This window comes from Vanellus vanellus (assembly GCF_965231255.1).
Source record: "Vanellus vanellus genome assembly, chromosome: 4".
Classification (NCBI taxonomy): domain Eukaryota; kingdom Metazoa; phylum Chordata; class Aves; order Charadriiformes; family Charadriidae; genus Vanellus; species Vanellus vanellus.
Genome location: NC_138909.1, coordinates 40,739,719 through 40,767,170, shown reverse-complemented (window position 1 = coordinate 40,767,170; position 27,452 = coordinate 40,739,719). Strand labels below are relative to the sequence as shown.

The 27,452-nt window shown below is 37.8% G+C and overlaps 1 protein-coding gene across 1 annotated transcript in view; it reads left to right on the top strand.

Moving 5' to 3' along the window:
- Positions 1 to 218: 218 nt before the first annotated feature.
- MARCHF1 (membrane associated ring-CH-type finger 1) overlaps positions 219 to 27,452 on the top strand; it is a gene marked incomplete at its 5' end in the record, with an annotated part of 97,147 nt that continues 69,913 nt past the window's right edge. Inside the window, one exon of the mRNA XM_082482524.1 lies at positions 219 to 320. Coding sequence (XP_082338650.1) covers positions 219 to 320 — 102 coding nt within the window. The remainder of the gene's footprint in view (positions 321 to 27,452) is intronic.

The following is a 27,452-nucleotide window of genomic DNA, read 5'->3' as shown; positions in this document are numbered from 1 at the left end:
GCATGGTTCTTTTCTAATCTGCATGGCGTAACCCTTCGGAGTACTTTAAATAAACGTGTTCTACAAATATGTTTATTAGCTTGTTTAGCTATAACTTAAAAAGCTGTTTTTAAAGGCACAGAGACATGCACACAATAAATTCAAAGTGTCAATGTTTCAGGGAATCTAAATTATTTTCAGAATTTCAGAAATTGAGAAGGGATAAGTGGAAGGAGAAAATGTTGGGCTGGTGCCAAGCGATAGCTCGTAACCCTCACAGACTTCCAAACAGCACAAGAACACCCGAGGTCTCAGGTGATGCTTCACATAACTCTACTTTGGTGAGTGAAAAGTTGCATTTCATGATGGTGGCATGCTCAGATGAACTTCAGAGGTGTTAAATTTATTTTAAAAAATGTAGTGTTTGTCATTGATTGTATTACCTCGGTGTGTGAAACCCTTTGCCATTATAGCTATTTACTCTTTCCATTTGCTATTTTTTCATCTTTTCTGTTATGCATGGTCCGTTCTGACTTGCATGCTATGTCTATAAATCAGTATTGATGTTTTGTGAATGTTAAAGTCTTTAAGCAGGAAATGTCCTAATATGGATTACTTACATTCTTTGTGATCTTAATCAGTGCAATGGCATTTGGTCCCTGTTGAGTACAGCTGGACATTATCTAAACGTACCTTGTTTGGTCTTTGCTCCTGCCTGTAACAGGAACAAAGTCTAGTATGTCTGCGCTTGTATTAGACAGCTGGATTTTAAAATTACCTTCATATATTTAACGTGATGCTGCAAGAGCCGGTTGAGTTTCTGCATGAACAACTATCGATAGTAGATGTTCAGGCAATGTAAAGTCGACAGTTTCCATAGTGGAGTTATTGTGAATTGTATGAAGTTGAACAAAGTGACTCATTGACAAGAATTTTAATCCTGCAGTTTTTGCTCATTCAAATAAATCCGTTTACATCGGTAGACCTCCCCAGGTGAGTAAGAACTTGAATGTAAAGGCTTCAGACTGCCTCGCATGTAAGAGCAAAAATTGTCTACGTACTTGTTTTTATTCCACTGTATTGACATTTTCAGACTGTAGAAAAACGGATTATTTGAAAGATATTAAGTAAAATATGCCCGGTCCAATTTCATTATTAAGCTTAAAATAGGCACAACGTTTTCCTATCCTAAGAAGCATGAGGTATCAGGAAGCACTGCCCTCCAGTTGTTGAAACATGGACATGATGACATCTAAGCGGAAAGGTGAATAATTCTTTATAACCACTGATGAAATGTGCTATTCCAATGAGTGTGAAGAGAGTTATAAATGAAGAGGCAGTGGTCTGTTTGAAAGTTGTTGAAGTTCTGGTGACAAAAGCCCCTACTTAATGTGGCAAAATGATCTGGTTCAATGGTAGATTATATAGAATGTAAATTTCTGCTAAGGAAGAGAACACAAAAAGTCGGCACGAGAAGTTGCAAATTTTATAGTTTACTTAATATCCTAGATTATTATTATAGCTCACGTTCATTTGGAGTTCTTTTCTTTCAGAGAGATAAAAGGAAATTAAAAAGCAATGAGTCATGAAAGAAAAAATTTCAAGTATATTATCCCCATATTTAATTACTATTACTATTTTCTTTTTAAATTTTATTTAATTAGTATTAAAGTTTAGGTATTGCTAGTAGGAGGTGGTAGTTATTAAGGAATTTAGATTTGTGGAAATATGCATGTTTTGATTTCTGCTTGACTGCTAGTCAACATTTAATTCAGTTTGATATTCCGGAGATAAGCATTCCAATCTACCAGATGGGATTTAGAGATGATGAACTGGGAATATAGTTCATAACGGTTGAATCGGTAGAGTTAGCATGTTTTAACCTTATTAATATTAAAACTTGTTCAAAAATAAGTTTGCGTGAAACTATATAGACTGCTGCTTAGCTGATGAAGTGTGTAAGGAAACCAGGGATATAAACAGCTGAGGGAGATACTGTGTGTCCTTTAATGTTGTGATTGGCTATAGAATAATAATCTTCACAACAGGAAATAAAACAGGGCCTGTCAGGCTTTCCTCTTCATTTTCTTCACTTCCCGCTCTCTCAACCATTACTCTTTCTATCCCTCACTTCTGAAATAGATGACATGCGGCATAAGCTTTTGCTGGCAGTGTCTTTCCAACTTGGGGGCTGTAGGCTAAAAATCCTAATTTTCATTATGAACATGTTTAAGATGAAATCTTGTTTCAAATCAGTTTTGATTTTGCTTAGGAGTCTTAGCCTTTCAAAGCTGAAAAATTTTCCATCTGGTCTTGAGTGAAGATAGACTTCAGCACTGGAAAACGAAAAATAATGCAATGGCAGAAAGTAAAGAATATAATAGATTATTGGTTGCAAGTGTGCAAAGCCACTTCCAGTGACCTATTCAAGTCCCTTCTTTCTGAAATAATGTTAATTTTTTAGCGCATTGCAGTGCCTTTGTGGACCTGGTTCCCTTAGTAGAGGTTTATTTGGTCTGTCTCGCGAGCACAGTTATGGGAGGAAGACACAGGTCTTTGCTTCCTTACACTGTGGGATGGCAAGTCTGGGTTTGGTGGGAAGCAAACTGAATGTACACTGCATCTTTTTTTTCAACTCTGCCATATCCTTTTTGTGTACGCTTCTGATTCAGCAGACTGTCTTCTGTATTTCAGAACTTCAGCTAAAGCTTTTCAAAAGAAACTTCTTTTTCCCTTCAAAAATAACTGCCCAAAGTGGTTATTTCACAATGCCGCTTGCCCAAAGGGGAATGATCTGAAAATTGCAAGTACATCGTATTAATTTTTATGAAAAGAAATATTTTTCTCTCTTAGCGAAAGAAAGAAGGAAGCTTGTGGAGTAAGAAGCGGGTTATGATCATTAACAAATTGCTGTTTTCATTAAGCAAGTAAATTGAATACTGAACAGCAGTGCAGGAAAAAAATAAGAGAAATTAGCTCATGAAAACACTGAAATACATTTAAAGAGTTTAATAAAATCAGTTATACCGTTTCATTTTATTTGATGTTAAGATGTTCTAGCTTCATCCAAATCAAATACATTCTGAAATATTTCAGCAAAACTCAACTAATTATTCTTGGAAACATTTTTCCATTATTATTTTCAATTTAATTATAATATTATCCCCAGGCTTTATCACCTTAGTCTACTTTATTTGAAAATTAAAGCCTTTTTGTTCAATTTTAGGTGGAACTCTAGCTTCTTGGTTCTGATCGTACCTCAAAAATTTAGAGCCATTCTATAATCAAAGGAGCCATAACTTCCCCAAAATAGTGTTTAATATTACAATTTTTTGGATTTTGGGGTTTGTATTGATACTTTCAGATTCATAGGGAGCAGACCTCTTTTTATTTTTTTTTTTTTTTAATACTGAAACCAGTCCATTAACTTGGTGTAGTGGGACATAAAGCTGGAATTGACTTTGCTTCTCTAATGGCTAGAAATCATCCATTTTTCAAGCTGAATTTATTATCAGTTTGTGCTGGTTTATCCTGTATACTTTGTTTCTAAACTTTAAAGGTTCATCCTTCCTAATCATCAGAAGATTTATTTTGAGAGACTTGTAATATAATTTTTCAACTTTACTTTCCCTTTTCATAAGTTTCCATGTTCCCACAAGAATCTTAAAAGGTCTCATCTATTCCTGCGCCAGTTTGAACATGAGTTACCAGTTGTGCACACAGTATTCCAAATCAAGCTTTCTGCTCCTAACAATTGTGACGCTAATTATTCCCTATCGGTACATGAAGACCGTATCAATTCAAATTATTATTGCTCCTCTATTCTTTGCTATTCACTGTTTTTTATATCTATTTAGCAAAAAGACCTTTTCCTATTTAACTTTCTTTTTTGAAAGTTTGATTCTGTTTGGTTGTTTTTTTTTTTTTTTTTTTTTTTTTTTTCCATTGGTAATTCTTACTTTTACTGTTTCTTTGCTTTTCTATTTCATGTAGACTTCATCTACTATATTTATCTCTTCTGAAATAGATATTAACTCAGAAAAAATCTGAAGATGATCAGGTTATTCTTTACAGGCTTTTTTCTTTTCTTAAATGCAAATTCATATCTTTTTCATTTTTCCTCTTCTCTGATTTTTGCTAGAGTTGGGGAAATAATAGTAATGTTTTCTTCCTTAATTGAAAAGAGCCCAGATCTTGAAAGCTCTTAATTCTATGCAATAGGATTTGCAGTTTTTTGCCTTCTGAAAGACTAATGCGTATAATTGAAAATGTACCATTTTAAATTCTTTCTTCATGAGTCACTTGTCTCTGTACTGACAGTATCTATCTGTACTGACAGTATCTATCTGTACTGTGATTCTGTAAGCAAATGTATGTATGGTTACTTCAAATGATTTTGATGGGAATACATAAATAGGTATTAACATTGATTAAGCAATTTGACTAGAGGCAGCTCTGTGTCTGTCTACCTTTGCTCAGTGTCTAGTGTTTCTTGGGGTCCTGAATCAGGACTTCAGCGTTATCACCACCTATGTTCTTAATAGTTACACACGGCCTGTTCTGCATAGGGTAAGGACTGGTCTTTGATTCAGTACATCGTGTTAACCACGTGAGGCTATGGGACATGAGCACATACTTAATGCTGAATTGCAGTCATCAATACACACTTCTTTTCCCTGTTGTATTCCCCACTAGAATTGTGGGTGAATATATGTGGAAGTATAGTCATGTGAGTAACTAGATAATTTATGTTTGTATATGCAAATAAAATTCAGAAGTCATGGCAAATGATCAAGCATCTTATTTAACTCTAAGGAGGGATTTTTTTTATATGCAAGCAAATTATACCACCTGCTTCTCCAAGAGAAAGTGAAATATGTTTATGAATTATGTGTTTGACGTAGGCAGGACCCAGGTTGCCACATCTAATCTATGCACGTTGACTGAGCAAGTTAATAGTAGTCAATGGTCATGCCAAAATATAATTAAACAAGCAATGGAAAGTGGTTTTATTGTGGTTTAACACCGGCAGGCAGCTCAGCCCCACACAGCCGCTTGCTCACCCCCCCTCAGTGGGATGGGGGAGAGAAGCAGAGGGGAAAAGTGAGAAAAGTGATGGATTGGGATAAAGAGAGCTTAATAGGTAAAGCGAAAGCCGTGAACGCAAGCAAAGCAAAACACGTAATTCATTCACTCCTTCCCACCGGCAGGCGGGTGTTCAGCCACCTCCAGGAGAGCCGGGCTCCATCATGTGTAATGGTTACTTGGGAAGACAAATGCCATCATTTGAACTCCGAATGTTCCCGCTTCCTCCTCCTTCCCCTCAGCTTTTAGTGCTGAGTGTGATGTCATATGGTATGGAACATCCCTTTGGTCAGTTGGGATCAGCTGTCCCAGCTGTGTCTCCTCCCAGATTCTTGTGCACCCCCAGCCCATGCACTGGTGAGGCAGCATGAGAAGCAGAGAGGGCCCTGATGTAAACCCTGCTCAGCAACAACTAGAACATCCCTGTGTTATCATCAACACTGTTTTCATCACAAATCCAAAACGTAGCACCGAACAAGCTACTATGAAGAAATTTAACTCTATCCCAGCCAACAACAGTACAGGTTTTTCTCCAGTAATGATAAACTGAGAAGTTGGGGTTTAGCTGTAAGTTCTCCTAAGTATATGGAAGTTCTGAATAGTGTAGGAATGATTTATCACTAGTTGATCTTTAAAGCTCCTATCCAACCGAAATCATTCCATAATTTTGTGATCTTTATATAAACCCCCAAATTTAATTCCACAACGAGAAAGATGTCTTCATCTGAGCTTGAAGTGCTTGACTGCCTGATTTTCATCGAGAGAGTGTAATTCCTTGCTGAAAATCCTGTGAAATAGGATCCGTCTAGGTTTTCCTTAACAGTGCAAGCCTGTTATTAATCTGACAGGGGTTGAGGGGATGTTTAAGATCTGTATTTTAACTTGTTATAAGAAAATTGTGTAGTTCAATACTCAAAAACTAGATGTAAATGAGAAAAGTAATTATCTAAGACTATGGAGTTGGTTTAATCCTAATTATCTTCTTATTTGCATAACTATTAAGTAGACTTTATTAATTAGGCAGCAGAACCAGCTAGGAAATCCACAATACTATATGTACAAAATTCTCTGTGATGTTGCTTTTGGAAATCTAGTAGTATCTTTAGTACAGTAGCCAAACAATGTGGATATGTGAATCAAACCGTGGAAGTGAAAGATTCTACAGAGAAACGTAATTTCAAAAGAGGCAGAATTATTCACCAGGTATAGTAAGTTGTATGCTGTTTAAACCTTCTCTTAGTCTGTACTTCTAGAAGAATAAAAATGTGGCTGGGTGCAGCATGTTTAATTACACATTGAAAGAAGGAGCTGTAGAGAATATAACCTATGGCGGTTCAGGCGTACTGCTCCTGGATTCTCTGTCAAGTACCTTATGGAATAATATATGAGGTCTGAATAAATCTTTTTGGGAGGGAGTAGGATCCTAAATATCTCATGTTCCCTGGTGCTACATATTTCAGCTGGGCTGATTCCCTCTATTATTCTAGTTCTGAGAAGTTCTATCCTAAGTGACGGGGTTTTTCTGTTTACTTCTCATGAACGTTATGAAACTTCTGCAGCATTTCAGTTAAAGCCAGCATTTGTTCTGATCTTCTTGGGCTAAAATTCTTGTTGCCGTTGTTCATAGAATCATAGAATAGTTTGGGTTGGCAGGGACCTTTAAAGGTCATCTAGTCCAACCGCCCTGCAAAGAGCAGGGACATCTTCGACTAGAGCAGGTTGCTCAGAGCTCCATCCAACATGACCTGGAATGTTTCCAGGGATGGCGCGTTTCACTGTGCTTTCTGATTTACCTCACCTGTTATTCTTTCCTCAGATGCTCTAAGGCATTTTGAGAAGACATTTAATTAGATGCATGTTCATTTTTAGCATTTTACAACAGGTTACTTTTTAGCTTTTTATTTAGTCTCTGTTAATGTTAAGCTGTAGAAACTTTTTCTTGTCATATAGATGCTCCACATTGGGCTCATCCTTCTGCACAATGCTGCATGCCCCCCCCCCACGGGGCAGTCGTTTTAACAGTTTATTGCTTTCCAATTTACAGGGTCAGCCTAAGCTGTTAGTGGCCTCAGTAGCCATGCCACTCCAGACCAATCTTATTGATTTTTCTTATATTTAAAGCCAATTAACAGTCACAGAATCACAGAATCTTCAGAGTTGGAAGGGACCTCTAGAGATCATCTAGTCCAACTCCCCTGCCAAAGCAGGATTGCCCAGAGCACATTACTCAGGACTGCATCCAGGCGGGTCTTGAAAATCTCCAGGGAAGGGTACTCCACAACCTCCCTGGGCAGCCTGTGCCAGTGCTCTGTCACCCTTACCATAAAGAAGTTTTTCCGTGTATTTGAATGGAACTTCCTATGTTCTAACTTGTGCCCATTACCCCTCGTCCTGTCACTGGGAAGCATTGAAAAGAGCCTGGCTCCATCCTCCTTCAACCCCCCCTTTAGATACTTGTACGCCATAATAAGGTCTCCCCTCAGCCTTCTCTTCTCCAGGCTAAAGAGTCCCAGCTCTCTCAGCCTTTCCTCATAAGGGAGATGCTCCAAGCCCTTAATCATCTTAGTTGCCCTTCGCTGGACTCGCTCCAGCAGTTCCCTGTCCCTCTTGAACTGGGGAGCCCAAAACTGGTCACAGTATTCCAGTTGTGGCCTCACCAGTGCAGAGTAGAGGGGGAGAATGACCTCCCTCGACCTATTGGCCACACTCTTCCCTATGCAGCCCAGGATTCCATTGGCCTTTTTGGCAACAAGGGCACATTGCTGGGCCATGGATAATTTACTGTCTACCACAACCCCCAGATCCTTCTCCTCTGAGCTACTTCCCAGCAGGTCCGCCCCTAACCTATACTGGTGCCTAGCGTTCTTCCTCCCCAGGTGCAGGACCTTGCACTTGCTTTTGTTGAACCTCATTAGGTTCTTCATTAGGTTCTTCTCTACCCAGTCGTTACCTGGGTTACCATCATCTTCTGGCCTCTCACCACAAATGTGTTATTAGGGTGTAAAGTTGTTAAGAGTTCATTTTTGTTTCTTTTCTGTGTGTACATAAACCATTAGAGCAGGGCAGATGTAGGCCAAAGCTTTTGGGTAAGTCTCCCCCAGTGCTCAGTTTCTTCCTCAGTACATACCAGCATCATTTAATAATTTAAGAGCAGGGCAGATGTGGTCAAATTTTTACTTACTGGTCCAGTGATTTCAGTTAGGCTTCCCCTGTAACAGGCTTAAAATGGTAGTCCTCACTTAAATCATTTTCAGTTCACTTGTGAAAAGGATGACATATTTCTTGACCAAAAATGGAGGCCACACAGAAAATTGCTATTACTTTGCATTTGTAGAAGCAACAATAACTTAAATATTGGAGAGAAAAAAAAACAGCTTACCTGAATGCTGGTGTCTATATGACTAAATTATATTATTATTATTATTGTTGTTGTTGTAATATTTTATTTAGCTTTATAACTTACATGATATTTATGTTTTCTAGGTGTTAGGTGTCTACATTTACAGATACTTTTATTAATGGAATTAGCAAGAAATTATTTTCTGTAGATCAAATTACAGACATTGACAATAAATATTTCTTTAATATCTGTGTAACTGTTTGAATAGATTGTATTTAATCCTTTATTCTTTGCCCAAAATATTTCATGCACCTTGTTTCTCATAGCAACATGAGTTCACAAGATTGGTTCAAATATATTTCATATAAATTATTCATAATTTGTTTCTTTTTTGTATAGTTGAAGTTGTCTCATCAGTCTGTTTTTCTTTAGGAATAGGGGCATCTTTTGAGCGTGGTATTTAAAACTTGTTTTAGTTTTAGAGAGAACAGTTATGTCTCAGTACATTAGACTTGTTCACGTAACTTTTGAATGAAAGCTCAAGAACTATTTTTCTAGCGGTTTTTAATGTGTCCATAAAAATCTTAGATTTAGTTCAAAGTGTGTAAGGGTCCACGTTATGTGATGTAGGGTTATAGATACTGAAGCAAAGAGGGGATTACCAGATCACCATTCAGTTTCTGTCTGGAAAATGAGTTCTGGAAAATGAGTTCTAGAAAATGAGAAAATCGGACAGGGCCAAGTAATTAACCTAAGTTTTTTATAGGGTGAAATGGGTTATTCTCATTTTAGCTCAGTGAAGTCTTTAGTCCCAGCGTTAGCTGAACACCTACACTGTAATGGGGAAGGGAAGATGACAGGCAGCATCAAAGTCTCTGCTCATTTGTTTATTGCCAGAGTAATACCAGCAAGGAAAGCTATGAAAGCACATCATGTTAAGAAGAAGAAAAAAGAAAAACAAAAAGAAGAATAAAAAAAAACAGTAGTGGTAGAAGACGATTCTGCAACTTTATCTTGTAAAAAATCTCATGGCAATACGAAACATTTGAGTTAAATCGCAAGTTTACATAGTAATCCCATTCCTGACGATCCATATTTTTTGCATGTTTTTTTGCAGTTCAGTACTACTTGAGTTACAAGATCCAGAAACAGTTTTAGGATAAGCTCTCTACTGTGCTGACTACTATAGTCTGTGCAACTCAGTTCTGTAAACAGAAATGTGTATTTGCTTGAAGAGTCTATACTGATACCATTTGCATGCTTGGAGTCAAGTATGTGCAGCAGCAGTTTAGAGCATTGATAGAAAAGGGTAAGAATAAGGATTTCCTTCTTTTATATATATATTTTTAATATGTATGTGTTTGGGTCTTTTTCTTTCCTGCTAGTTTTCTCCCTGCTAGTTTAAATTGTACCTAATCATGTAAGTTTGTGCAGTTTCTGCAACGGGATTCATTTTCACTGTTAAGTGGTTTACAAAGTAATCATTACTGCAAAATATTCTCCAAAATACTCAAAAAAAAATATTCTTAAGAGGAAAATGGGGTTGTATGTGCATGCATAGAAGCCTTTTCATGCATTCATATTAGTACATAAGTTTTCTTAAGAAGAAGAAAGTAATAAACTAGAGGGAGTTGTATGGCTCCCTTGATACATCCCTAATGTATTCTTCTGATACATTATCCTCAGTAAGAGTCTTCCCAGTGCTACAAATGATTTATAATCATCGAATGGTTTCGGTTGGAAGGGACCTTGAAAATCATCTAGTTCCAACCCCCCTGCCATGGGCAGGGACACCTCCTGCTAGACCAGGTTGCTCAAAGCCCCATCCAGCCTGGCCGTAGACACCTCCAGGGATGGAGCTTCCACAACTTCCCTGGGCAACCTGTTCCAGTGTCTTGCCACCCTTAAAGTGAAAAATTTCTTCCTAATATCTAATTTAAATCTATCCTCTTCCAGTTTGAAGCCATTCCCCCTCATCCTATCACTATATGCCCTTTTAAAGAGTCCTTCCCCAGCTCTCCTGTAGGCCCCCTTTAGGTGCTAGAAGGTCTCCCCGGAGCCTTCTCCAGGCTGAACATTCCCAACTTTCTCAGCCTGTCTTCATAAGAGAGGTGCTCCAGCCCTTTCCTATGGTGTTGGTTTTGTGGCGTAGGGGGCTACGCAGCGCACCACATCTCTGCAGCTAGCTGTTCTTCTGTGCGATGGTATGTCGATGTGTCGTGGGGCCATTTCAACCCACATTGGGCATTGTGTTCCACCCAACCTTTGGGCCGGTTTTCCTGCAGCGTAATGAGTCTGCGGGTACCATGACTGTCTTGTCAACACATAGTTTATATAGAGCCAGTCTGAGTCTTCATTGCAGTTCTCTGTGGTTCTTTCATCTAACAATGACATGCTGTAGCCCAGAAGGCTAAGTAGGGCCTCCAGAAATCTGCAGCATGTATGAGTTTGCCATTTGACCACTGAGCTAGGAGAGGGTTTGGGGAAGAAATAAGATCCCCAAACAAAAGTTAAGCTTTATAAGTGGATTATTCCAAAAATACTCCATGGGAAGATTCTGAAATCTGTTGTTATCACTCTGTTTTCCAGTTGGCAGTGTCGCAGAATACTTGTAATTGCAACTGCAATTGTGGTGTCCCCTTTACAAACAAAGAACAATAACAGAAAGTGCTGGAATGATGAATGGAAGCAGAAAAAGAATCACTATAATTGTGTAGGTTTCAGCACTGACTTGCATTGTATGTAACTTACATATAACTTTGTGAAAGTCACTTCTACTTTGTGACTTCAGTCTCGTTAATGTGAACTAGTGATAACGTTCAGGATAAAATTTTGCTTACAATTGTAAGGTGCTTAAATCCTGTCGAGACAAAGGTGTTAGACCTATCGTGGTTGATTGTGGAAGGATTAAATGAATTTGGAAAATTAATACAATGGAGGAGGAGAAAATATGGCAGAAGACCTAGTAGCTTTCTAGAGTTGAATCAACAGATAGGCTGAGGTTTAGTGTTTGTTCCACAGGAGATGGAGATAACAGCATGAACCAGGTACCCTGCTGCAGTTGCAGAGGTGTTGGTTCAAATCTTGGTCTGGATTTGTAGGAAATACCAGTCTTATCAATTTAATTAAAAATGGCTACATGGTCGAGGATGGTCATATGTGGATGCTGACTTCTGTAAGCTGTGAAAGAAAACTGCCTGTGACCTCATTAGGCTAATTACATCTGGGGTTACTCTTTTATTCCCTCCCCTGTGTTCTTCCATAAAGTATGAGATGGCGGTAATAGGATGAGATTAAGAAAGGGAAATTTAGACTGAAGGTGGAGAACATACTCTTGACAAGGAAATGTCTTGGGCTGCTGTATGATTTTGTATAAAGGGTTACAGACTTTGTGTGTAGTAGGGAAATGTAATTTTACCTATTCAGATTTAAGCATCTTCTTGGTAAGTGGCACTAATTTAGACTACAGTATTTCCTGATGCTGAAATAATTGAATTTATTTTTTTATTGTGGAAACTTAAGTTTATTTAATCATGTTTGATGTTTGTTTTCTCTGGGTGATATTATTTCAGAATGTGTTAATTGCTTCTTGTAATCTTTGTAATCTATAAATATTAATGCTCATGAAATGTTAATAACAGCTGATAAAAACGAAATGCAGAAAAATGAGCAATTCAATTAATCAATTTAAACTGATTTTATAACTGCATAGATAATTACTAAATTGTCAAAACATCGATAATGATGCTTGTTGAACTACAGTAGTATGAGGTAGTTTGAATATTTTATACAGACAACTAAGTATGTTTTCCCTTCAGTTTCTTTGCTGTTGTGGGTTAAGGCCGTTTTATTTAAAACTGAGATTACAAAATCCTGAAGATGTCCACTTGTGGACAGCCAATTCAAACTACTCATGCCATTTTTAAAGAGGTGCTAATCGCCCACTAACTTTAAATGGCTAATGATGCTCCCTATCTCTGAAAATCCTGTTCTGTGGTCTAAAGAGGGATTTTCAAAAGTGTGAATCTAAAATTTGCTTTTAAATCATTATTTGGGATTTCATAAAAATGGGCTGACTTTCAGAGGAACCAGTTGAAATTATATGCTTAGAATATCTGAAATGATGCATCTCAGAGTTTGGTGATTTATGAAAGTGTGATATTTAGGTGCAAGGTCTCATTCAGATAGCATCAGAAAATATACCACTACTGAAATCTTGCTGTAATCAGGGTTCTGTGCTGTCAGAAATTGTTTGAAATAATGAGAGGATGATTCAGGCAGATTTTTTTTTTTTTTTCATTATGTTTAATTCTCCATAGAGGAAAGAGAAAATGAGATGAGGAAGAGAATGGAGGAAAAAATAGGAAAAAAAGTAAATTCTGTATAAATACAGATGTCAGCTCCACTTTGTTTAGTAACTTGTACAACTATGAGTTCACTTGTGCTCAAACAAAAAAGGTAATTTTCTTCCAAATACTTTTTTTGTCATACCATATTCACAGTTCACCTTGGCTTATCTATTGAGCAGTATTGATGGATGATAGCCTGGGCAAGGCTGATTATTCACTGTGTTGACACTTCCAACTAAATGCATTTTCTGAAGTGTTCTGTGGGTGCCTACCCTTTTAGCATGCAAATACATTTAAAATACCCTGTAAAAAAAAAAAATAATGGAGCCATCCTTCATTAATCTGCTATTTTTACAGATCTGTCCTAAGGAGACTTTGTCTGAGTTTATACATGCGCCATCATTGACAGGAACCACAAATAGTCATCTTGCTTCTGATTTCTGTACTTTAATCATAGGATCATTAATTTTTTTTTTCTGCTTGATCTGAATGCTGATCATATTTTCTTTCTAAACACAGACATAGAGAACATAGAGGATAACATAATTCATGTAAATGTGTTCCTTGGAAAAGCGTTTTCCCATAACTCTGAAGAAGTGATTAAAAGGCAAAGAACTCTGCAAAGTGTAACAGTAAAACTTTGCTTTATTGCTGCAAGTGACCTAAAAGCTTTTTGTTTAACATGTACAAAAAGCTTTCATGTAATACGTGGCTAGACGTAGGATTGAATCAAGAAATACTAGCTCTAGGAACAGTCTTGAAAATATGGTCTGTTTTTTTTGTTTTTAAAAAAGTATTTTTTAGAGGAGCTTTCTTACCGAGTTCAGATAGGAAAGAATTTCTGCAATATTTAAGAAATCTACTTTCGTGACATAAGTAGCTGAACCTATGTCTTCTATTTCCTTGCTCAGATGTTTTATGGGTGGTTTTTCTTTTTTTTTTAGGGGGAGGAAACAAGGTAGAACCCTACATTCTTAACACTCTGCAGCATCATATTGCTGCTCCACAGTGTCCTTTCTGTCACTGAACTGTGGAAAATACCGTGACTTCAAATTGTGCGGAGCTGCAGAGGGAAAGGCTGTTGCACGGCTGTTTCTGCACACTATCACGAATACACGGCCCTGCATTTAAACTGGCACAAAGGTCCCATTGGCCACCCACGATTTCTTTGGAATTAATTAATAAGATAGAGGTTAGGTGTAGGTAGGGGATTTTTTCAACATTTGAAGAACGGTTTGCAAAGAGATAGTTTTTAATAATGTGAGTTAATGCTTTGGTCAGTCGGTACCTGTCATGGAAAATGCGTTGCTTATCAGCTTCTGAGATGCATGAGATGTGCAATTAACTTAGTAATTTTGTATATTTATTCTCAAAGTGTTTAATAAAGCAATTGGTTTCTTGCAGGTAAAAAAAATAATTGAAAGCAATTCATTTTTGTTCATGAGAAAATTCAATACGCTTTGGTTATCTATATATTTAGTTTATTTTTAGGATGTAATTAACTGCATAAAGGCCAGTCAGAATGGGATCTGTTTGTGCCTATCTATGTATCAGTGCATTCAGAAATGACTATCAAACTGTCTTCATAAAAAAGTATATTTGGGGCCAGAATGTACTTTAATTAAAAAAAAATAAAAAATCCCTACAAGCAAAGATCCTCTAAAGAAATCTTAGTCATCTAGAGATCTATTCATATTATTAGGAATTTTGTTTTTAGGGGCCATTGTCTGGGGGTTTGGTGTTCTGTTTTTCATTTTATTATTGCATGGTAAGGCAAATTCTTTCTTTACCAATATATGTATAAAGATAGAAGAATATTTGAGAATTTTGCTTTCTGTTAGCTCATAGGGGATCAGACCAAGTTCACTAGTGATTCAGGTTTTTTACATTCAAAGCAGTATAGTGGAATGAACGTGACCTCACTGGTATGCTTTTTGTTCTAAATTGAGAGACTAGAAACCCGGTATTTGCATTTTCCTGATTACGAGCTTGTATTTTGCTTTAATACAGATCGCCTCCTTCAGAGGAATAAGCTATAAAAGCATTCTGGCAAGCTTGCAGACTTGCAACATGGCTCTCAGGAAAAGTAAATATAACTTCTAACTTAATCTGTTAGAAGTTCTTTAAAAAGTTAATATATTCACAAATTCCCACCATTATTTAATGAATTATTACTAATTATTAATTAGTAATTATTTGATTACTTAATTAGTTGAGCCTTTTAATGCATTTTTATATTAGATGCGGTTTAAAACTGAAGACAAATTGAATAGACTCCGCTGTATAAACTCCTATTGTGGCTCTATGTAAAATAATATGTAAAATGTATTTGTTTTCATTCCATATTGCTGAGAATGGAGCGAGGCAGTTCTCTAATACAGTTTAGTAGCTTCTGGTTTCCCCTGCAGACAGTATAGTGTCTAATCTGATGCACAGCATTTTATTTTTTTCCAAATAACAACTACCAAATAACTTCTGTGTTGCCACAAAACTGTAAAAGGTGGTGTAGATGTTCTTTCTCAAACAAGCTGACAGCTTCTTTTAGAGCTTTCTGCACACTATCGTGGTCTCAGGTTTAGTGCTTAGATGACTTTGAATCTCTACCAGCCTTTTAACAAGATCTGGAAACTATGAATTTCTGATGTCACATTTCATGATATATATTTCTGATTTTTCTGTCTGATTACACATTCTAGGTAGAAGATAAGTTTTGTAAATAAAAAAACATGAGATAAGAAAACTGAGAATTGGTAACTTGTGATACACAGGAATAGTGTAAAGATTTTTTAATTTTTTTTTAGTTATGCAGAAACATTTTGGAAACCATTCAGTTGTCTTGGACTGATTGCAGCTGCCAGAAAATGTAACTACTTTAAGATTTATTAGCTGATTGTTTACATTAATCATCTGGTCTGTAGATCATCTGAAGATGCTTCCAGGACGATGTTGTTCTTCTTTTTATTCTTTACAGAAAATAAAAAAATTAAACCATTTGCATTATTATTTCAGTAATATTCAATTTTTTAATACCTTGGGAAAGGACTAATATTTACATTTCAGACATGAGAATTAGCTACTGTAAAGTTTCCTGTACCATAATAAAGAATGAGGAGAGAAAATAACTTTTTTTTTTTTTTTTTTCCCCTAAATGGGATGTGTGTGGGGAATCAGAGATGTGAAACTGAAAATGATTACATAGTCACACCTTTTCCCTTCAACCTCAGTACAAAATGAAGCCCAAGACTAAGAAACGCCAGCTTTTTAAATGCATTATTTAGAAAGCTAAGGGTGAAGACTGAATGCATTTTGATGCATTTGACCTATAGGTTATCTTTAAAACAAAATATATATAAAAAAAAAGATTCAGCAGCATATCTGTGAATAATAGGTCTCCTCAAGAAAGCTTATTAGTGTTCTCTAATAGCCTTCAATGCAGTTGCAGGTTCTCTTCAGCCATATGGGGTATCATAGGGGTTTTAGCAGCCCGTGGTGGGTTGGCCCTGGCTGGATGCCAGGTGCCCACCAAAGCCACTCTATCACTCCCCCTCCTCAACTGGACAGGGGAGGGAAAATGTAACAAAGGCTCCTGGGTCAGATGAGGACAGGGACATCACTCAGCAATTACCATCACGGGCACGACAGACTTGAATTGGGAATTTAATTTAATTTATTGCCAATTAGAAGTCAGAGTACTTAGAAATAAAAACAAAATCTGAAAACACCTTCCCCCCCGCCCCTCTATTCTTCCCAGGCTCAACGTCACTCCCAATTTTGTCTACCTCCTCCCCCCGAGCAGTGCAGGGGGATGGGGAATGGGGGTTGTGGTCAGTTCATCACACACTGTCTCTGCCGCTTATTCCTCCTCAGAGGGAGGACTCCTCACACTTCCCCTGCTCCACCGTGAGGTCCCTCTCATGGGAGACAGTTCTCCACAAACTTCTCCAACGTGAGTCTCCCCACAGTCTGCAGTTCCTCATGAACTGCACCAGCGTGGGTCCCTTCCACGGGGTGCAGTCCTTCAGGAACAGACTGCTCCAGCATAGGTCCTGCACGCAGCCACAAGTCCTGCCAGAAAACCTGCTCCAGTGTGGGCTCCTCTCTTCATGGGGCCACAGGTCCTGCCAGGAGCCTGCTCCAGCGTGGGCTTCCCACAGGGTCACAGCCTCCTTCAGGCATCTGCCTGTGCCGGTGTGGGTTCCTCCACAGGCTGCAGGTGGATATCTGCTCTACTGTGGACCTTCATGGGCTGCAGGGGCACAGCCTGCCTCACCGTGGTCTTCAACAGAGGCTGCAGGGGAATCTCTGCTCCAGCGCCTGGACCACCTCCTCCGCCTCCTTCTGCACTGGCCTTGGTTTCTACATAGTTGTTGCTCTCGCATATTCTCACTCCTCTCTGCAGCCACAGTTGCTTTTGCAGTTTGTTCCCCCCTTCCTTAACTATGTTATCACTGAGGCGCTACCACTGTCGCTGATGGGCTCAGCCTTGGTCAGTGGTGGGCCTGTCTTGGAGCTGGCGGGCATTGGCTCTGTCGGACATGGGGGAACCTTCTAGCAGCTTCTCACGGAAGCCCTCCCTGTAGTGCCCCTGCCACCAAAACCTTGCCAAACAAACCCAATATACAGACCTTGGTAAATGTTTTTTTCTTTCATTAATTTCTCCTGTTGCATTAATGTCCATTGAATGTTAACTTTTAACATTGACCAATTTTTCTGGCAGAGTTCCAACGTTTAATTACTTGCTTGTGTGAAGAACTGCTGCTTGTTTTTATTATTAACGAACTCCCTAGGCTCTTATTTGGATGCGTATTGAAATAAATTGTCAAATCTGATATGGATTCTTTAGAAAGATTGCCCTTTATGCCTCCTTCATAGCCCAAATGAAAAAATTGGAAGTGTCTCGGGTCCTAGCATGTATTTGCTGTTGCTGAACAGTTTTGAGACTGTTGCAGGAATTTTGCAAAGGAAAAAATCATTATCACTTATTAATACTATCTCTGAGGTTATGCCTTGTCAACCTTTGACAGTCACAATTAAAGAAATTAAACTAGGTGCTTTAAAACACCAGTTCTTGTTGGAAGTCTAAGGGATATGAAACACCTTCAAAAGCCTATCAAGCAGAGTGCTAACGCCAGGTTTCCCTGCAGTGGATTCCCAAATAACCAGAGCAGGAGGAAACCTGTCAGCATGTTCACGAGCACTAAGAAATCAGTTGAATGGAAGAGTAGAAGGCAGCGTTAACTGCTCCATTTTGGCAGATCCCACTGTTCTCCGCAGCCTTGGCGCTGTGCCTAGGCACTCCAGGAATGAAAGGCAAGGACTTCGTGATGAGCAATAGGAATGATAATTCGGGATTCCTGTCCAGGCACACGTGCATTTGGCTTCCAGCTTCATAGACATTGCTCTTGTGTCACTTCCAGTATTTTTTGCAGGGGTAGAAAAGAATAGCAGCTTTTCCCAGGCTGCTGACTTGATGGTTGAGGGTTTTGAGGAAGGGACTAGAAGTTCGGTGTAAATAAAAACTGCTGACTTTAGTATAGATATCAAAAATAATTTTTTATTTTTTTAAATGTGTTTGGGGGATAGTTTCAGATTAAAATTTAACCAAGATTTTTTTTTTTTTTTTTTTTTATTGAGGATGCTTAGGCAGAAGGGTTCTTGGAATCAGGGTGGAGTGTCTGGAGGAGCGGGTTGGTTTTGAATACGGCTTCTTGAAAAGCTTTCTCTGAATAGATGCAGAAAGAAGTTTTGTTCATAATTTTGTACCCAGGTTAGTTCTTTAGGTACTTGGCAGTAGAGTTTCTCTCATCAGGTGGAAGCAAAGGTGAAATTAAATGCTTAGTGTTGTTACCTGAAGACAGATCTTTTGTGATTTCCAAATGTGGAGCTGTATTTGTACGAAAAGTGTTGCTAAGACAGATGTTCTCTTGTTGTTTCTCTAAATCGAGCAGTGCAAAATGATCCTGTGTGTTTCAAAAGGAATTGATGTGCCTCACGTAACCTGGTTTTATAATGCCTCGGCATCCGATAGTTTTTACAGTGTACTAGAGTATTTGGTATTGCATGGTATACCTAGCTAAAAGTCAAATTTTGATTTTGGTATGGGGCAAAATTTGGCCCATAATTTATGCAGACCCTCTGCGATATCTAAGCACTGTAACGCTTGCTAGGAATTTGGCTTTCTGCTTTAACACCCAAAGTCTGATCTAAATCTTACCCTCAGTTTCATTTCAAAGCAGTTATTTTTCTGCCTGACATATTTACATGGGAAGTAGTCTTTCATCTGCCTTCATGAATTATGCAGGCAGCCGAGTTATCATACAAAGGTGGAAAAGGTTTTATGTTCAAAGGCTTTACTGGAGTCACATACTATCGTTGGAAGCCCTCTCACTGGAAAATAATAATTAAAATTTTTGATGTGACTTTAAGGTGATGAAAAGCTAAAAAGGTGGAGATCAAGATGTGCAGCTGTGGAAGGGGAAAGGACTGAGTGTGAAAGCAGCAGAGCATATTGTCAGACTGGTCCTGGAGCCAGGGCTGCAGGTGACCTGTTTAGTTTACACTTTTTAAGTTATTTATCCCTCACTTAGGGGCATAATGTTTAATTTTTTGGCTACAAGTGCATAGGCAAGGAATGCACTGTCACAGGGACAAGTTTTTGTATGATTCCATGTTGTACGTTATTTTTTGCACCTGTTCTTAATTGTGGCATCGTTTAACTTGTATGCTTGCCTTTAGAAGCATATTGTTTTATTTACGCCTTCTATTAGTTGTGCAAATGTTTAATTGTATCTTTTTGGTAGCTTATAACAGCAGCCTCCGAGTATTTTAAAGTAAGATGTCTAAGTAGGATCATACATCTTTAGAAATGAGATGCTTGGGTTTTGTCAGAGAATCTTCAAGCAGTTTTGAAACATTCAGCCTGGTTTAGAAATAGCTTGGGGCTTTATATATTAAGAGGAATGTTAAATGTGCTTTTTGCTGTTCTCAGTCACACAGGCATTAGGATGTATAAACGCAGCATTTTCAACTAGTTATCTAGTTAATAGTTTGCAGTTGGCAATAAACTGTATGGGGGTTTGTCATTTTAATAATTTTATAATTATTTAATAATTACTTGTTCTGTTGTATGCACACTGTGCTGCGGTATGTTGTTTCATCAGTTCCAAGCTAAAATTTTCAAGGTTCTTGTTAACCATAATACTAATTAAAACTAATTAAAACTAAAAACACGGTAAGGTAGTGGATTATAAAAAATTATTAATTCCAGTAATTTAGTGAGTTAAAAAAAGGTATTGAGTTCCTGTTAAATTGCCAAGTATCAACATATACTGGGTAGTTTGTGTATATGAAAATGGAAACGCTGCAGAAGCAGTAAAGCTACTTCCAGCTGTATGATCAAATACCTTCTATTTAAGGTCATGTAATACTTTAGTAAGTTAAAAATAACACCATAATTAAACTGTTCAGGTATATATTACTTTTTTTTTTATGATTTCCATTTTCTAATACTTAAGTATTTGAAAATAAGCTCAGATAAAAACTTTACATTGCTTACAACTAATGGGTAATTTGCAAGTCTCCCACGGCACCAGCAAGGGCCTTTGTGATCCCAAATTGATCCATAAAAATAATGAATATTTTGCCGTATTATACCCTAGTTTTTTAAGTTCAGTCAGCCCAGGACTTTGCAGAGTGATTCAAGTACATGGAATTTTTAAAGACGCAAAATGAGGATTTTTTACAAAAAAAGGTAAACTAATATTAATAGTCAACTTTAAAAAAAAATTATTCTTATTTTAGTGGCTCTAAGCATGTCCAGTCAGTTCGGCAAGGGATTGGGCTATGTGCATGTGCAGGGTTGCTACTTTTTTTTTCTTAAGCAGACTTTGCCTTCAAAATGCATCTGACAGTTTTCGGGGCACCCTCACGTTCCAGGCTTCTGACAGTGAGCTGCCACAGGACTCATAATGAACGCTGGTGATAGCATTGACTAGGAGCATGAGCATATCATCAGGCACTTTCGATTAATTCTTGTATTTCCTGCAGTACAATGACTTCATTACAATTACGTGACTAATATAGCCATGCCCTCATAGCAGGATTCAATTTACTAGTGAAATAAATGAAACCGAAATGATAGGCAATTCAGATCATTCAAGCTGAGGCTTTACACTGAATGTGTAGATTTGCATTAAAGCTTTTGATGTTGTTACCAAATTGAATGGGAATTTTAGATGTTATTTTCTCTATTGTAAATCAAGTCTGAATGAAGAACCAGTGGCACCGTTGCATTTGGTTGATAACGGGGAGCAGAACGCTGAGCACAGAGAGGAGATAATACGCTCATGTACGGATCTTCACGTGTCCTGCATTGCAGTCTGCATCATAACAAGCCAGTACGTATCAGCAGGGCCAGTCCCGGTGTTGCAGATGTGTAACCAAGATTCTCTTAAAAAAAAAAAAAAAGAAGAAAACATGTTTTCTCCCCGTTCGTTCCTGGGTTACTAAAAGAAAGCATGTGATCAAACCAGAACGCATTCCTTTCAGGCGCTGCCACTTCTCCTGCAGCCTCGCTGGTCTTTCTTCATGTAGGGAAGACTAAAACATGGGTTTCTTCAACTTTTTACCTTATCACATGCTGCAAAGTCGTCACAATCTCATGTCAGCGGTGGGTAGTCGAAACCGTGAAATCAGCTGAATGTGATTAATTGTCAGAGACTGTAATTTTGGTATTCTGCTAGGTTAAAGGAGTGCCACAATGCATAGGCCACTTGGCGTGGTTTGATTTGGAAGGTAAAAGTACTTATTTGTTAGAATGTTACCCTGCTGTCACAAGTTAGGCGTGTTTCTCATTTCATCTCTGGTTTGGGCTGTGTGAATCCAAGTTCACAAAGAGTTCTGTTTTCATTTCTTAATTGGGTGCTCATCATTGTACCCTGAAAATCAAATGAGGAAATCCAATGCTATATCCTATTACCAAAACTGAATAGGATAAACAGAGAATGAAGTTCAGGTATTCACTAGTATCCTAAGATGCAATCTTTGTAACAGAGATATGTTTTATAATAACATCCTGGTGAAATGCATGGTGTTACAAAATCAAAGCAGGTGTGTACTGGCGTTTGCAACATCTTAGAAATCTGAAAATAAATGAATACTAGGCCATAAGATTGTGAAAGTGGTACAGATTTTGGAATAGTTTGTGTTGTCTATAATTTAACGTCAGCTGAAGTGACAGTTGAGGAATCATCTGTGCAGTACAGAAATGTTGCGGGAGGAGAAGAAACCTTTTCCCATGAATAAAACACATCTTTTTATTAATGCATGAAGGTTGTCTAGTGAAGTCTCCCATGCAGGCTTTTTACTGCCTAGTTTCTCCCATAGGTTGAATTGAAAACAGTGCTTCCTCAAGGTTTTCTAGTAATACCAATGTGTAAAATTCACTACAATGGGGAGTCAGTCCAGTTTGTCATATTCCCTCAAATGATGGTATTTAAAAATTAGGAGGCCAGAACTTAAGGTTTTTCTTTCCCTTTTAATGTTAACTTCTTAGAGCAAGATTTGAATAACAGAATAAACTGTCACTTTCAAAAGAAGAGGGGAATCAAGGATTAATAATGTTATAAAATATTAGGAAGCATCTTGCAAGGTGCAGGTGTCATGTCATAGCTGGGAATAATAATTTGGTGTCATTTTGAATGAAAATATTTATCTGTATAAAACCAGTTTTATTGACAGTTATTCCAAAGAAAACTTGAAAAATGGATATTTATAACAAATACTAGTAATCAGTTTTAAATTTAACAGAAGAACACTTTACAAGGCAATAAATATCAGATTCATTTAATTTACACATGCCAACAGTGTAACGTAATTAAATCAGATTTGAGAACCTGCTAAATATCTCTCTGAATCCTCTCCAGTGATGTATCGTGTTTAGAGACCAGCAGAAGCGATAGGTAAGGAGAAGTGCAGATATATCGAATTTGCTTGTGAAATGGTGTGCACAAGCAAACTGAAGTGCACTGAATGGAACTTGAGCATCAGTATTAAAATAAAAGAAATGCTAAATGCCAGCGAGCCATCCCTGCCTCAGGTAGCCGGGGCCCATGTACTATTCTGTTATAAAAAAACGCTTTATGCTTGGGTCTCACCGACCTTGCCTCCTTTACTACAGCTCTGGGGGGCCTCCTGCTGTGGTGCCTGTGATGCTAGGATCAGTGAGATGCCACGGTAGAGATGCCGAGGTTCTGCACTGCATCTCAAGTGTGCGTCCCTAGCAGAACTCCCATCTGAAAGTATATTGGTAGAAGTCCAATTTGAATGCTGCTGCTTTAGTTTTTAGAAGACACGTGCCTGATAGGATGCTTTTAGATTAGGTTTTCATTTGATGCAAATACCAACTTCTGTATTGGGAAGTATTCCCAAATTTTTGCATAAATTCTGTGTATTCAGATCTTAAAAATCATTTAGTAGGACGTGTAGGAAGGATGGTCACTCTTGGGCGTAATCCCAGCTAAACTAGCTAAACGGAAAATTTTCATTGGAATGAATGTTCCAAACACAGTTTTGAAGCTCGATTCTGTTGCAGTGTTTAGTGTACGGAAAGATGAAAAACTCAAAAATGTATTAGGGAAAGAAAAAGTAACAGTGCATGGAAATAGCTTTTAGATGAGCAGAGAGAAATGCCAGATTAGAAAAGCCCAAATCCTTTCTGTGACTAATAAAGTCCTTGAGTGGTCTTGAAAACATTGAGTAGATATGGAGTCAAGGATTATGCAAATATTGTTAATTATTTTGTTTCTGTCAAGATAAAGTGGAAAATGAAACTGGCTAACTAAGGGAAGGGATAACTTCTGCTGATAGTAAGGGATTATTCAGTGTAAAGGAAGTAATAAATTATAGGAAAATAATCTCAGGTTTGTTTTAGTACCAGATTTACATCTTGGCTGTAGTATGTAATTTTGTATCACGTCCCTGAAGAATGTTCTTATCAAAATATCTAGTGTTTAAAAAGAGGAAGTCATCTTGCTGAAAACTGAGCCTTTTCTCCCAATTTAAAAAAAAAAAAAAAGTGCATCTAAGCTTTTCGTTGAAAATTGAGCTTTTGTGTTTGAAACAGGGGAACCTCAAGCCAGGTTTCTCATATTCAGGTTAGTGGCTATGGCTGCCTTACTTACGCTGCATTTTGCGTGTTACATCGTACAAAATCTTTAATAAGCTGACTTGATACAAGTAGTCTGAGGTCTGAGAGGGCATACTTTATAGAGTTGTTTGGGAGCAGATGGCAATAAAGTGCTTATGCCGTTTTATGCTCCCTAGGACTTTCAAAACTGAAGCGTGGGATTTTTTTTCATTGGAAATATTGCTCAGACAATTGCTCATTGTTATAGGTACTGGCCAGGTTTGAAACAAAACTTATCATTTTGTTGGCATTAATACTTTGAAATTTTAAAAAATAAACCATATTTTCAGTGGAAGGCAGAACGGTTTAAGAAAAATGTTTTTCTTACTAAGCAACAATTCTGGTGAAAATGAGATACTTTCTTTAATGAAAACTACAAAATGTTCTTTCCAAATTAAAATGGAGGTGACTTCCTCCGTCACTGAGTCCAGTAACCTGCTGTTGTAATTTTCACATTATTCTTGAATTTATTTAAATTTTAAAATTTAAATAAATTTACTTTAAAATAAATTTAATTTAAATAAATTTAATAATTAACTAAATTTAATTTAAATAAATTTAATAATTAAATAAATTAAATTTTAAAAAAATATTTTTTTTTTCCTCCTTTTACTGGGAAGTTGTTTTTCTAAGAACTAAGAATCTTCTGTGTCTACCCTAAATTTACTCTGTGGATATTTTATACCCATTTATTTTCTGCGAACTGTGGCGTGTCTTAACTTTTCCCTTCCTTAGTCATCTACTGCCCAAGTATTTATACATAGCAGATATCTCATCTCAGCCATCATCTTGCTAATCTAAACCAGTCAAACTCTTTAAGCCTCTCTTGGAGAGTATGCTTTCCATGTATCTAATGATTCTACTGGCTTTTCTGCCCCTGTTCCAGTTACAATTAATCTTTCTTATGTGTCTGGCCTTGTACGTGCTATTCCAGATGCGATCTCATCAGTGCCTAGCACAACAATGACAACATTTTCCTGATACTTTACGGAAGGCACTCATCTTTTACTGTCATTTAAGAAAGGGATTATAAAGAAACCTGCTGTTGTAGACTTTGGATTAGAAGTTGCCTTATACAAGGTACTGTGCTGAAATAAATGCATCATTTATTAAGAATAGCAATTACCATTTTAATCTTGAAAAGAAGGGAGGCTGCAGGGAAGTAAAGGAGTAAAGTTTTCAGCTAGAAATTAGTTGCTTTGCACAGAAGAGATTGAAGCTGAAAGTTCAGTGAGGAGCTCCCATGTTACGTGATACAAAAAGTAAAAAGGATGGTGCGAGGCCAGTTAGGTTTTTTGTTTGCTTGTTTACCATTGAAAATACTGGAATTTGGATATGGCAATTTAAAATAGGATTTACGGCATCCAAAATTAGCTCTTTCAGAAAAATGGTCAGTTCCCTGTTACAAACTCCTCAGGGGAATCTTCCTCAGGATTCAAAACTATATTCAGTGAAACTAGAAGTGTGAGAATAGATATATTAAATGTGAGAGTAATATGGCAGACACTGTAATGACGCTGTGTAAATCGGTAGTAAATGCTAGACAAAACATGTAGAATGCTTTGTATATTTTGACACCATTTCAGAAATTGTGACTCAAAAAGATTTAGATTAAATCTTGAGTCTTGAGCCTAATCTTTAAGGCTTAAAAAAAAATAATGAAATAACAGCTTAGGTCAAGGAGAGATAAAGTTATGTTACTTCAGAAGCAGGGGAAGACCATATACAAACTGAATGGCACAGCAAACTGGTTTGGGAGTATGATAACTTTCTCATAATGCAGTATTTTCTGTTACGATCTGAGTAACGATATAGAGATGACACTCGGCTGGGAAGAATGGAAAAATTTGAGTTCCAGAATGGATGTAAAAAATTACTTCCAGAAGGGGCAGGTTGACTAATGGGGTATAATTCAGTGCCCAGAAGGACAAGTGCGATGCACTGTATGGAATGCATGATTTCATTTTATGGTTGAGCTGAATTATCATTTTACCAATACCAAAATGTGGAGGTCTTTCCCTGCCTCACGTGGAGTAAATCTTCCTCCCTTTCTTTCCCCCAAACAAAACCAAACTTGGAGGCAAGAGACTGATAAGAGATAATTAATATTTGTCCATATTTTTGATAGTACCCTCTCTTTCCCCAAAGCCACTGAGCCCTGTACATCCTTCTTTAATTGTTTCCTTTAAAGTCACTTTTCATTTTAGGGTCTTGGGGACTCTGGATGAAGACTGTTAAGTCTGTACAGCTAATACAGATCAGCTATTTTTTTTATTTTTATCTTGTTCTCATTTCTTGCTTGTTCATTTAGTTCCTTCAAGTTCCCTGTACAATACTCAGTGTAGTGTCTAATGACCTTTTATAGCACTAATCTACTCATCAGGGTTTTCAGAATAATTATTCTCAGGAGTCACAGAACATGAAGCATGCACAGCAGAACTCCTTTGTTTTGTCTCTCTCTCTCTTTGATGGCAGCATGTAAAATTATAGTCCCACATCACTATTTAGCACCTGGTTTCATTTCTCAAAGTGTACCTGGCAATCTTCTTTACTAGGTTTCTGTTCATCTGTGTGATTATCCTTCACCAAAGGTCTTTATAAAAAGTTGAAATATTTAGATAAACTTTACTGACACTTTTGATAATTGAGTTAAATGCATTAAGGTTCTTGGAAGAAAAGAGGGGAGTTACTTATATGCTATACATTAGCATATACACTAATTTCCTGTGTGCATATATACGGCCTGTAAATTTGAATGAGAGCTGTTTGTTCTTGATTATCCTGCCCATCACCAAGCAACTTATTAAATGGATACAGTCTCTGTTGGTGATTCTCCTTTATCTGATGTAGAAGTGATCTATTGTATCAGAAGTGTCTAAATTCAAGTTAGGTCAGAACTACATTGGAGCAGAAAATCACAGAATTATGGAATGGTTGAGGTTGGAAGGGACCTTGAAAATCATCTAGTTCCAACCCCCCCTGCCATGGGCAGGGACACCTCCCACTAGACCAGGTTGCTCAAAGCCCCATCCAACCTGGCCTTGGACACTTCCAGGGATGGGGCATCCACAACTTCCCTGGACAATCTGTTCCAGTGTCTCGCCACCCTCATAGTGAAAAATTTCTTCCTAATATTCGATCTAAATCTACCCCCTTCCAGTTTGAAGCCATTCCCCCTCATCCTATCACTACATGCCCTTGTAAAAAGTCCCTCTCCAGTTTCCCTGTAGGTGCCCTTTCAGATACTGGAAAGCTGCTATAAGGTCTGCCCAGAGCCTTGTCTTCTCCAGGCTGAACAACCCCAACTCTCTCAGCCTATCTTCATAGGAGAGGTGCTCCAGCCCTCTGATCTTCTTTGTGGCCCTCCTCTGGCCCTGCTCCAACAGGTCCATGTCTTATGTTGGAGGCCCCAGAGCTGGATGCAGTACTCCAGATGGGGTCTCATGAGAGCAGAGTAGAGAGGCAGAATCACCTCCATTGACTTGCTGGCCATGCTTCTTTTGATGCAGCCCAG